The 13,812-nt window shown below is 35.9% G+C and overlaps 1 protein-coding gene across 1 annotated transcript; it reads left to right on the top strand.

Moving 5' to 3' along the window:
- Window positions 1-9,531: 9,531 nt before the first annotated feature.
- Window positions 9,532-10,587, top strand: LOC117635203 (zinc finger MYM-type protein 1-like). Its single transcript, XM_034369553.1, has one exon. It carries the CDS (start codon window positions 9,532-9,534, stop codon window positions 10,585-10,587), a length of 1,056 nt encoding a protein of 351 aa, XP_034225444.1.
- Window positions 10,588-13,812: the final 3,225 nt, after the last annotated feature.

The raw sequence follows: 13,812 nt of genomic DNA on the forward strand, positions 1-13,812 counted from the left end.
ACAACATTAGAAAAATTCAACAAAAAGAGAAAAGAAGTAACTTTGCAAGATTTAAAAATAGAAGTAAAATTAGTCAAAAAAGAGATAGTTGAATTAAGACAAAAGAGTCAAAAGTTACAAGCCGAGAATTATGAGATTAAGCAATATCTGGTTAATTTAATGGAAAAAGAAGCCTCTAAGTCTAAAAGTCAACCAGACAATCCGGCCAATTCACACGAAGAACCCTTTCATAATGATTAGACCATTAATTTAATTAAACAAGTAAATTTTAGGAAATGGTATTCAAAAGTCACTATATTTGTAAAAAATTTCGAGTTAAATACAGTTGCCCTTTTTGATTCATGTGCTGACCTTAATTGTATTCAAGAAGGATTGATCCCTACTAAATATTACAAGAAGTCGAAAGAATCATTAAGCATAACCTCAAGAAAGTCACTTAAGTTAAATTATGAAATACCAAAAGCCCATGTTTGTCAAAATAAAATTTGTTTCAAAACCTCATTCGTCTTAGTAAAAAATAATACTGATGAGATTATCCTAGGATTACCTTTCATTGCCCTTTTGTATCCTTTCCAGGTAGAATACAATGGAGTCTTATCTACCCATTTAGGAGAAATGGTCAAATTTGAATTCTTAACCAAACCTGAGTTGCACAATTTAAAAGCCTTACAGAAGAGCGCAGTTTCCAAAACAGTCAAAAGTAATTCAAAATAAGGATAAACAGTTAGAATTCCTTAAGGAAGGAGTCAGATTTAAAAGAATTGAACAAAAGCTAATGACAAGCCTTTACAGTCACAGATTCAAAATTTTGAAGAAAAGTTAGAACAAGAAGTCTGTTCTGATTTACCCAATGCCTTTTGGCACAGGAAACAACATGTAGTCAAGTTACCTTATGTCAAAAACTTTAGTGAAAAGAATATTCCCACTAAAGGCAGACCAATCCAAATGAATCAAGAAATAGCGGAATTTCTCAAAACAGAAATTACAGAGTTACTCCAAAAAGGAATAATCCGAAAAAGCAAGTGACCTGGTCATGTCCTGCTTTCTATGTTCAGAAAAATGATGAGTTAGAACAAGGAGCCCCTAGATTAGTCATCAACTATAAACCTCTTAATACAGTCTTAGAATGGATTAGGTATCCAATTCCTAATTAAAGAGATTTAATTAATCGATTAGACAAAGCAGTCATCTTTTCTAAGTTTGATATGAACATTGGTTTTTGGCAAATTCAAATCCAGGAATCTGATAGGTATAAAACTGCTTTTGTAACCCCATTCGGTCACTATGAGTGGAATGTTATGCATTTCGGACTTAAGAATGCCCCTAGTGAATTTCAGAATATAATGAATGAGATATTCAATCCTTTCAATCATTTCTCCATAGTCTATATTGATGATGTTCTTATATTCTCTCAGTCCATAGAACAATATTGGAAGCATTTGCATAAGTTCCTCCAGATAGTTAAACAAAATGGCTTAGTTGTCTCTACTAAGAAAATCAAGTTATTTCAGACTAATATCCTCTTTCTTGGTTTTAATATTTATCAGTCTCAAATCAGTCTTATTGATTGAGTCATTCAATTTGCTGATAAATTCCCAGATCAAATTCTTGACAAGGGTCAACTCCAAAGATTCTTGGGATCTCTAAATTATGTTTCTGATTTTTATCAAAATTTGAGAAAACAGTGTAAGCCCTTATTTGACCGACTTCAGAGTAACCCTCCTCCCTGGTCATCCATCCATACAGACATAGTCAAACAAATCAAAACCTATGTCAAAACACTTCCTTGTCTTGGCATTCCTGCAGTCAATTCTTTCAAAATAGTTGAAACTGATGCCTCTGAAACAGGTTATGGAGGTATTCTCAAACAAAAAGTCAATCCAAGTCAATCTGAGCAAATTGTTCGATTCCATTCTGGAATTTGGGCTCAGTCACAGAGTTATTATAGTACTATTAAAAAAGAAATATTATCTATAGTCCTATGCATCAGTAAATTTCAAGATGATTTATTAAATCAAAAAAATTTAGTCAGAGTAGATTGCAAAAGTGTGAAGCATGTTTTAGAAAAAGATGTTCAAAACATTGCATCAAAACAAATTTTTGCATGTTGGCAAGTAATTTTAAGTAATTTTTATTTTGAAATTGAGTATGTAAGAGGTAGTGAGAATTCTGTTCCTGATTTTCTTACTTTCTTCAAGATAAACAATGGCAGCCAGAAGGCCTGGCAAAGAAAAGGAACAAATCAATCAACCCCAGTCACTCAGAGCTCTCCTAACATCAATGATCCCAGTTAAAACAGAGTTACCTTCACAGATCATCCCCTTCCCGGGATGCTCTCCAATCCAGATTAGTAATTGATTCAATCCACTTGGTTCCTCAGTCGGACAAGTTTGTCCAAATTATCAGTCAGCCCTAGTTTCAAGATATGATCCCTTCCAAGTCAGTACCCAAGTCACCTAATCTTTTACTCCATCTCAAAAGTCTTCTCCTTACCTTCAAAAGAGCAGTTGCCATTTGTTCATAATTGAATCCAAATATAATAACATAAACAACCCAGTCACCATTGCAAAGTCATATTTTCCTCCAAATCATCATTTTATTCCCCAAGCTCCCTACAAGTCACTTAAATATTACAGGGATATCCTTCATGAGACACAATCAATTGAAATAAAGCCAATAAAAAATCGCAATCAACCTCATATTATTCTTTACCATTCCCTTTACATTTATCGTTTGATTAGTGAGGATGAATGGAGTCGCCACCCTTACGATCTCAAAGTCCTTCAGTCAGATCTCCAATATAGTTACTATGATTATATTGAAGCATGGTATACAATCTTCCTCCATCAAACAATTGATTTCAGTCATTCTTGGTTTATTAATTTTGATAGTAAATTCAAAAGCCCTTTTCCTTTCTGGTTCCTTCACTGGTGGGAAAAGCATGGTCCAGTCATTGATTTGCTTCCCTCTCAAATGCAAGAACTAATCAATTATTGTTCCATTAAAAATAAGTTCAAAAAGTCAGAGTCATTCTTTCCTAATCTACTTATTTTCTGTGCTAAATATAAAGTTCCCTGGATCCTTAAATGGTCCTATCATATTAATTGGGATTCCATAGTCTTTTCTCCCCAATTTTCAGTCAAATGGTGGGATAAGTTCAAATTGACAGAATTGCAGATTATGTCCATTTAGACTTCCCTCCAGTTACTGTTCCTCCACAGTCCGCCCACAAGCCTTCTTCATCCGGATCATCTCTTGCCTCCTTCTCAGCCAAAGGAAAGTCTAAAGCCGAATTGCAAGAAATTGCCCGACAGTTAATCATTCAAGCCTCCCAAATGGACGATGACGATGAGACCTCTCCCATATCTCAATCTTCTTCCAGTCAACCCCATCAGCCATCTAGTCAAAAGACTAGTCAAAAGGATTCCACCCCGAAATTGCGGTGGGCAGATTATGAAGACAATCAAGATCCCTATGATCTCAATTCAGATTAATCAAAAGCAGATTCCCCGACAGTCATCATAAGCCAGTAAAAGATAAAGTTCCCTAACAGTCATCAATAAAAGCAAAAGTTAAAGTCCTCTAATTCTACAGTTCTCCCATGCCTATCTACAGTCATGATTTCAAGCATCCAATGCTACCAACAGTCTGGTAGCCTTAGTCTATTTAAGGAGCTCCTGCCTCATTTAGAATTCAGAATGTAAATTTTACTTTTCTCAGTTTCAAAGTTCTCTCAGGACTATTACCATGATGAACTATTGTATGAGTGATCAATAAAATCTTTCAATCAAGATTTTCTGTAATTTTGCATTCTCAAAGTTATCAATTCTATGTTTTAATAGTTATCAAATAATTTCATGCTTTTAATTATCCATATATAATCCATAAATAGAACCAAACACACCCTTTATTGACATCAATTACATCATAATCTATAAATAGAACCAAGTCAATCCTTAAATAAAGTCAATTACATTTACTTTCTTATATTCATAACCCACTCAATTGTCTTTTACATACAAAAAATGTGAAGGTAGTTAAAAAAACTAAATAAAAAAAAAGCGACCAGCGACCAACACTTCATCCAATAACCAAAACAACCACAGAACCAACAACTAGCAACCAACAGTTCAAAAATCATCTAAAAACTATATTCTTGCATTTTTAGTTTCAAAATCATTAATTAAACGAGTACAATCAATTTCGTCCAAAAAATCACTTTCAATAGATATCAAAGTTACACTATTTAATCTTTCTTGTGACATGGTTGATCGCAAGTAAGACTTCAATACTTTCAATTTGGAAACACTTCTTTTAGCTGAAGCAACTGTAACAGGTAAAGTTCATAATACTCTATATAAGCAATTATTGCATTTGGAAAACAATGGAGTCTTTTTAAAGCGCTCAAAATGTCAGTGGATGTCTAAGCCTCCTTCGGTAAAATCTCTTGTATGACTTTTAACTCATCAAACAAATCCTTCCCATCAAGATCAAAAGACTTGCCATGTTTCATAAAATTTTTCCAAATGATCACAACATGATTCCAAATTATCTTCATCCAATGAAAAAATGATTGACCAAAAAACACATTTAAAAAACTTAGGTAAAAAAAAAAAAATCAGATATCATATTGGGTTAGAAAATTGAAAAAAAAAGTCCCATTTTATTGTTTCTCTTGGCTAAGGGTCTTTTTGTTTTCAAAAAGCGAAGTTTGGAGAAGTAAAGGCCTTTCTTGGTTTCTTTTATAAGTGGACCTGAAAAAATTTGGGGGCCCTGTGCAGTCACTCAGCCTACACAAGCTATGGGCCGACCCTGACAAGTGTCATTGAACCTATGTGACTAAGCTTTATTACCATGAGCTGTTGAAATCATAGAAAACAATTACCCACACTTGGAGTAAATCTACATGCAATCAATGAAAGCCTAGTAGTTGCCGCCTCTTCTTACTATAAATAGGACCTTCATTGCTTCATTTCATTTGGAAGACACGCATGAGAAGGGAGAAAGAAAACGAAAGAGAAAAGAAAGAGAGAGAGAAAAGGAGATAGAGAGAGTGGACGAATGTGGTGGAAATCGGGGAATTGTCTTGTAAAAGTTTTGGTATCCACGCACGGAGTTTCTTGGAGGCCTTTACCGAGATTGATTTAATTAAATTTCATGAGCAGTGTTTGAACAAATTCCGCATAGGAATATTCGCACGTAGATTTTTTGACCCTCGAACTTCCTTCTCTTTCTTCCCCCTTGGTTCCTATGAAATAAATCTAGGTCAACGGACCACATCCGGGGGTGTTTGCCAAAAATCCTCCGATGCCTATGTTAGTTCGGTTGGATCTTGAAAAAGATACGACAACAACTAAAGTGGTTAGAGTTTCTTCTCACGGGAAGAGTCGGGTGGTCAGAGCTGTGTGAGAGAGAGAGTGAGAGGGAGAGGGAGACGACATGAGAGAGAAAAAGAGAGGACTTTGTGTAGGGTTTCGGAATTATCTCAAATGCCTTATGTAGCTATGTATTTATAGTTCTCCTCGTAGGCTAGGGTTTGAAAAATAATCCTTAAATAGTTATGAATTGATGAATATTCCTTGTGTGGAAATATGCATAAAATTATTATTTGATGCATGTTATTGTTACAATTGAATGGTTTCTCTTGAATAGTTATGAATTGTTAATTATTTTATTAATGTTGGCATGATTATATGTACACTGGTAATATTTAAATGATTACATTGTTTTTAGATATATGAGATATGTGAAAAGAAGAATTATATCATGTCATGAAAATTGGTTGGAGGTTTTGGGTTGAGAAAATAATGGTGAAAAAGAGAGTAATGTGATCTTTTGTATAGTTGAGTCTAACTTTGGTATGAATTAACATGAATAGATGAAGAACATACATGCATTATTATTATTATTGGTATGATATCTAACTGTGTGATTGCATGTCATTAAATTTAGTTATATCAATTTATTGTGAAAATGTCGTTTGTGCCCCTATTGAGCTGTGGTTTCGCTCACCCCTTAACAGATTTTGCAGGTATTGAACTTGAAATCTAAGACTTGAGATGAATTTGGCATGTTTATAGAGTGTGCACATACATAGCTTGTGATAGAATAATGAGCTACTGTTTTAGGGAACTCTTTAGTGGTTCTAAGTTGTAAAATATTGTAATGGTCTCTAAGATTTCAAATGATGTTGTTGTTACCGTTGAAAATTCTATTTGAAATATTTATTTATTCATTTTAGTGTTCTTCACATTTTAGTTATAGTTTTTATTAAATTCTATAATTAAGGTGTGAATCGTGTCTTAATCCAAGATTATGTAAATTCATGGGGTGTGACACAAGAAAGGGTAGCAAAACCAGAGATGTCTCATACTTGCGAAGTACCGAAAATTTGAAATTTTTTTTTGGGGGGTTTGGGCTTCTCTCCTAGAATCGAAATCGTTAAACAATAACAGGCTCCGCAAACATTACCAAAAATCAGAAGAGAGAGAGAGAGAGATTAGGGGCTTACAAGAAGGTGATAGTCGCTGATGGAGCTCACTTACGAAGACGACAAACACATTGATACGTAGAAGATGAGCTCGTAGAGGTCAAAAGAAGAAAACGAACTTGCATGTTTTCTATTGCGTACGTCTTGTTTTGGGTTCGGCATAACCCTGATTTTAAGTGGGCTAAGATAAGTCATGTTAGTCAAGGTCTTTTAGCTAGTGAGCTTCTCAAATATGCTCATGTTTGGTTCATGATAGGATAAGTGTTAAACAGCACAATCTTGTCCTAGTCCCCTCCAACAAACATGCCCTAAGGGGCTAGTCCACATACTAAGAGGATAAAATAAAATCCCACAAAGTGTGCCCAGCACTAGTCTAAATTAAAGGCTAAAATAAATAAATAAGAATGCGAGCCGAGCACAAAGCCTAAATAAAAGGCTAGTCGCTCTTACAAAGATGATCATGACAAAACCCCTATGTAACACCCCATCTCAAATAATTAGTTAATTATTTAATTAATTGTGACATTATGTTTTTGCCCTTGGAGTGGCGGCACTGTAGTCACTTTTTGTTTGGGGAAGAATTTGGGGAAATGACTATCACTTTTGCTTAGAGCACATGAATACGAGTTCATAGACATGCGGTAGGCTCAATTCTGATTTATAACGAAGAAGTTATGATGTACGGAAGTGCAGTGGTACAACCGTAAATATCACGAAGTTCTAATTTAAGTATAGACCATATTCCTTTTTTTGTTTGTTTATCTCTCTCTTTCTCCTCGACACTATCTCTCTCCTCCGCGCAATGCCCTATTTTCAGATGGCGAGTTTGTCACCCTCCGGCCACCTTTTTCGACAAAATCACCTCCAAAATCTTCCTCTCCTTCTCCTCTACCTAATCCACTAGCTTTCTCCGATCGATTTCGCACAGTTTAGCGACTAGAACGAGGAGAAATATTGCAATTTTCCATTGTCGTTCTTGGCAATTCCGGTGACATTTTTCATCGACCAAGGTATGAATCTTCATCCTCTCAGTGCCTTCTAGCTGTTTTGGTAGTTGGTTTGGGGCGATTTGGAGTTTTGAAGTTCAATATTTAAACCTAAAATTTCTGACGGTTTTGGCTGTGTTTTGAGCTAGTTCTGGCCACTTTTTGGCCGGGGTCCAAGACCAAAAATTACTCCCCTAGTTGCCCTTGACGTTTTGGTATACGTATTGTAGGGTGTTTCGAGAATTTTCCATCTCCGAAAATTTCTCAAGACAACCATGCTTTGCGAGCGTGTGGGCCACTGTGTGGCGGCCTACTATGTCCTAAAAAACTCACCATGTCATCCAGAGCACGACTGTGTTCTCGGATTTGGAATTGGTTGTCATTTAACATCAAAGAGATATTGCGCCTATTATGGATATCTGGGTTCGATAGGTTTGGACCGTTCGATCGGTTCCAATTTCAGTTATGTTATTCCATATACCTCTAGGATCATGTAGGAACTTGTGGATCGAGAATCGGAGTCTCGGATACACCGAATCAATGATTCTAAGTAGGCGAAATGATCGCCGTCCGATCGTACGATTGGCTTAGATCCGATCGCTCAATCAAGACCGAATCTTCAAAACTTGATCAGTAGACTTTGTTGGACCTATAGGAACTTTCGGATCGGAAGCCGGAGATCGTGGGCCCCGCGGGCCCTATTAACCAATATGGAAAGTTTGATCATTCGGTTGACCATGAGTCTTCTGAGACCGTCTCATCCTTCGGGAAGTGCTAGAATGACCCTATAAACCTTCTTAAGGGTTGGGCACACTTTGAGACCCGGGAATTAGAGTTTTAAGTCAAAATTCGTTGTTGGGTACGTTTATTAATTAAATCCGTTTATTCTCTCAAATAGGTACCCAGGCACAATGTATCGCTCAGGATGAACATGCTCACAATTGAGCTAGCTTTGGACTTGTTGTGAGTGGACATTTGTTTTTAAATGAGCATTGTTTTTCAAACATATAATTGCTTGCATAAATGTGATTTGATTGGAAAATTGGTTATTTTGGGTTAATGAGATTATGGATTTTATTATCAGGCTAGTCTTGGCTCTTACAATGTGATATGGGATTTCTAGGGATTATTATTTTATTATTATTACTATTAAAGTACATGAATTTGGGTTTCAGACTATGGTGACATTAGTTATGTCTATAGAATTTGAATATATTTTGGGATATGAGATTTATGTGACTACACACCATTTGTTGTACCTTCCCCTGGTTCATTATGAAAAGGATGATGAAATTATGGAAAAGAATTATAGTTGGTCTTTGGGACCCATCAGGGCACGCATATACTTTTTGGGAGGTGTGTCAGGATGTTAGTCTATGCGTATGACTGGATCAGCCGCACGTGCAGGGACGGTAGTTGGCTTTGGCTAACCTGTGCTACAGCCCAGGTGGCTTTTAAAATCCCAGCCCAAATTTTTTTTATAGCCCAGCCAGCCATCCAAGTGAATATCCTAATCCTACCCTTCTTAGGATTCCTTTGCTTACACTGCTTGCATGTGGGGAATAAAAGGGAAAGTTGCAGAAACAGCACATAGGAGAGAAAAAAAAAGGGAATGCACACAGCCGGTGGAAAAAAAGAAAGGAAAAAAAAAGAAATTTTTTAACTATTCTTAGAGTGGTGGACTTTGTCACCAAACTCATATTGCACCCTTGCATACGTAAAGGAACACTTGTTGTTGTTGTACTCACCTTCAAGGCTTAATTCAAGAAGCGAACCAAGCTCCTATATTTTTCAGGTACGGTAAGCTTCTCTCAATTTGTTGATGTTAAAATTTGAGAATTTTTTTGGATTTTATTTAGTATCAATTACATATTTGCAATTGAGACTTATGATTTATTTATGAATTATCAAATAGGATTTGTAGTTGATTTTGGTGTTCTTGCTTATCCAATAGGTTATACTTTAACTTTATAATGTCGGATCATCATCCAAATCCTAAGAGATCAAAGACTATTCGGGATTTTTTTTTAAAGAAATAATGAAGAATCAACTAGCATGGGTTCCAACCCTCCTCTACTTCCTCCAATTTGTGAGGAGCAACCTCATTCTGAATCTCAAAGAGTTGAATCTAAAAGTTTAAGAGATGAGTCTCAAAGAGCCAATTTTGATCAAGAAGTTGATACCAATTCTCTTGAGCGTGATCCAGGATTACGTCCTCAAATAGACACACTTCCGCCTAATCAACGTGGTAATGTTCGAAGAGCATATATTCTCTTAGGACCATGTCAACCAAAACTAAAGGAATATCCATCTCATTTAGAAGGGAAACAAATGCGTCGATTTAATGGTAATTGGTATAACCATTATCCTTGGCTTGAGTATTATGTTCATAAAGATAAAGTTTTTTATTTTCGATGCTTTCTTTTTGACATTGATCACTCACATAAGGCATTCACTGTAGATGGATTTAGAAATTGGAGAAGAGTTGGTGGCAAAGAGTGTGCTTTCCTTACTCATGTAGGCATTATAAATTCACCACATCATTTTGCTATCCAAAAGTGGATGGATTTAAAGAACCCGACTCACCATATTGATAGAGTTGTGCAACCCCAACAAGAAGTTTCGAAAAATAGGTTGAGGCTTACAACCACAATAGAGGCCGTTAGGTATTTAGCAAATCAAGGAATGGCTTTTAGAGGTGATGATGAATCTCATGACTCCTTTAATCGGGGTAATTTTATTGAGTTGGTAAAGGTTTTTGCAAGAATGAACGAAGAAGTTGAAAAAGTTGTGTTACAAAATGCTCCTCTAAATGCCCAATATATTTCACATAAGATACAAAAGGAGATCCTAAATATCTATGCTAATAAAGTGAGGAAAAGGATACGCGATGAAATTGGGGAAGATGAGAAATTTTGTATTCTCGTTGATGAAGCACTTGACGATTCTAAGAAGGAACAAATGGCTATTATCATAAGGTTTGTTAGTTGTGATGGGCATATTCGAGAAAGGTTTTTTGATATTGTGAGTGTTCATGACACTAATTTCTCAACTCTTAAAAGTGATATTTGTAAAGTGTTTAGTAAGCAATATGCGTGGTCAAGGATATGATGGTGCTAGCAATATGCGTGGTGAATGGAGTGGCTTACAAGCATTATTTATCAATGATTGTCCATATGCATATTATATTCATTGCTTTGCTCATCGCCTTCAATTAGCTTTAAACGCAGCTGCTAAAGAGGTAGGACTTGTTTGGAGATTTTTTTCAATGTTGAATAACATTGTGAATTTTGTTGGTGCTTCTGCCAAACGACATTCTTAGTTAAAATTAACCCGACAAGTCGAAATTGAAGACCTATTAGCAGCTGGAAGACTTGGAAAGGTAAAGGGGCTAATCAAATTCAATGTCTGCAACAACTTGGAACTACTCGTTGGGGCTCACATTTTAGTTCTATTAGGAGTTTGATTGATTTATTTGGTGCAACCAAGACACTTCTAAAGGATATCAGTCATAATGGACCTACCTCACAATTTCGTGGGGAAGCAGAAGGTATTAAAATTTCTACGTTATTTTTGACTTTGTCTTTGCCTTGAATTTGTTGGACAAAACTATGAGATTCACTAATTTTCTTTGTCAAGAACTTCAAAGAAAATCTCAAGACATTGTAAGTGCTTTGAATTTGGTTGCAAGTACAAAAATGGAGCTTGATGAGTTGAGAAACAATGGTTGGGATGACTTTATACAAAGTGTACGATCATTTTGTGAAAAACATGAAATTAGTATGCCTGATATGGGTGCCCGTCATACAATGGGAACTGGGCGTTCTTGTCAACAAAAAGATTGTATCACAGTGGAGCATTATTAACATATGGATGTATTTAATGAGGTAATAGATTATCAGTTGGGGGAGTTAAATACTAGATTTCCAGATGAAACTGTGGAACTCCTTCGTCTTAGCTCATCATTGGATCCCCGTGATGCTTTCAAGCAATTTAACATTGATGATACATACACTCTTGCTGAGAAATTTTATCCTCAAGATTTCACTACAACTGAGTTGCAGGCTTTTAATCAACAACAAGGATTTTATAAGATTGACATGGATCACAATCCAACCTTCAAGAATCTTGATTCCATTCCTATATTACTTGAGCGCTTAGTGGAAACAAGATTAGCACAAACCTACTACTTGATTGACAGATTGATTCGTTTGGTGCTAACTCTTCTTGTTTCTACAACAACAACAGATCGATCATTTTCTTGTATGAGATTGATCAAAAATTGGCTTCGAAACAAGATAGGTGATGAATTTCTTGCTGATTGTATGTTACTTCACATTGAAAGAGAGTTTGTTGATAATATAGATAATTAATCGATAATTAATGATTTTAATTCTATGAAGACTCGAAGGGTGCAACTTATATAGTGTCCCCCCTTTGAGTAGATGTATTATTAATTTTTTGTTATCAATGAAATTACATCGTACTATCAAGTTTTCTATCTATTTAGTATGTTTATATGTAAGGTAAATTTAGCCCAGTCAAGTTTGAAATCCTGGGTCCATCCCTGCGCACGTGCAATGCAGGTCCCGGTCTGCATGCTGGGGAGCAATAGTCCCCCGGTTGGACTGCCCATCCCTAGCCACATGTAGTTGAGAATAAACAATCCCCGGGTTGGATTGTTTCCCCTTGTACATATCTTGATGTCGTGAATGTGTGTGCGTGTGTATATATATGGCTTTTTATCACAAAACGTCCCTAAGGTTTGCGAAACTATTAGATTACGTCCTTTATATATAGATTTTTGTCATTTGTGGTCCTTAAGGTTAATAAGTGTGCTCACAAATAGTTATTGCCGTCAAATTCTGTCCAAAAATCTGTTAAATTGATGATGTGTCACATATGTGGGTCTCACATATCCAATAATATGACGCCACGTGGATTAAATTAAAAAAATACATTTTAAAAAATAATTTCAAATTATAAACAATAAAAAAAATTATGAACTAAAAACCTAAAAAAAATACCACCCCCTTCATTGCACCAAAACCCCACATCCAGCCTCCTCCATATCCCAACCTGCTATCCCAAATCAACACCCACAACAGCCAACCCAGACCTTGATATGCCATAAACTCCCCTTCACCTACTGCCCATCTAATCTCCACCACCAAAGACCAAAATTTTATATAATACAAAAATGGGGTGAAATTTCATGAATTCTTGCTTGTTTGTGAATTTTCGGAGATAAACAAGCAAAAGGGAAAGGGAGAGAGGAGAGAGGAGATGTAGGTGGAAGCGAGGAGAAAAAGGGGAAAGGGAGACTGGTGGGGGTTGGGGTTTAGCGCGATGGAGAAGATGATGGTGATTTTGTTTTGTTTTGTTTTTTTTAGTATGTTTTCTTTTCTTTTAAGTTGTTTTAAATTTTTTATAAGTTTCAAATATTTTTTTATTTAATCCATGTGGCGTCATATCAATGGATATGTGAGACCCGCATGTGTGTCACGTCATCAATTTAACAGATTTTTGGATGGAACCTAATGGCAAGGACTATTTGTGAGCACACGTATTAACCTTAAGGACCACAAATGACACAAAAAAAACATAAAGGATGAAATTTGATAGTTTCGCAAACCTCAAGGTGTATGTATATGTATCGGGTATATGTGAATTTATTTCCCGGTTGAGGTTTCTTGAGCATGTGCATTGAGGGTACTCTGCACAGGTATGAATATTTGAAATGAAATTCGGAATTGAGATTGGATATTTGGAAAATTACTTAGCATATTGTAATTTTACAAGAGTAAAGTTGCGGGAAAAAGGATCTTGGGTTATGATGATTATATTTTAAATTAACAAGTTTATATTATTTTCTAAGACTGAGGGTTTATTTATGTTGAATATAAATGGTGTTTAATGCTTGTTTTCGTCAATTCACATTTTCTGTTTTGCTCCCCTCAGGTTCTAGATAGATGAGGTTGAGACCACCATGTCGAGGCATCATTGTTATCCGCTCTATAGGAGTGTGTTACTATCACTCTGTACATTTTATTTTTCCCTGGGTTGTAAACTTATTTTTTAGTTGCTCTGCTTGCTCGTTTGAGTTTGGGTAGAGGGCATGAAGCCCATTTGAATAGTATTAACTATTGTGCGTGCCTTTACTTTGTGCATGCTGGAAGTTGGGTATATTCTAGCACTTGTTTGCAGGTAGTGTAATTGGGAAATGTTTCAATTACATGGGAGATTTTGCAGAAACTTCGGTAGAAGTCGTATTGTCTACAATTTAAATTGGGGCTAAAGGGATTTTGGATAAAGCGGGTCCGTCATGGGTTAGAT

Source organism: Prunus dulcis, chromosome 7 (assembly GCF_902201215.1).
Source record: "Prunus dulcis chromosome 7, ALMONDv2, whole genome shotgun sequence".
Lineage (NCBI taxonomy): Eukaryota > Viridiplantae > Streptophyta > Magnoliopsida > Rosales > Rosaceae > Prunus > Prunus dulcis.

What these genes read in the sequence shown, in the direction of transcription:
- LOC117635203 (XM_034369553.1), top strand. Translation starts at nt 9,532, where the DNA reads ATGGGTTCCAACCCTCCTCTACTTCCTCCAATTTGTGAGGAGCAACCT.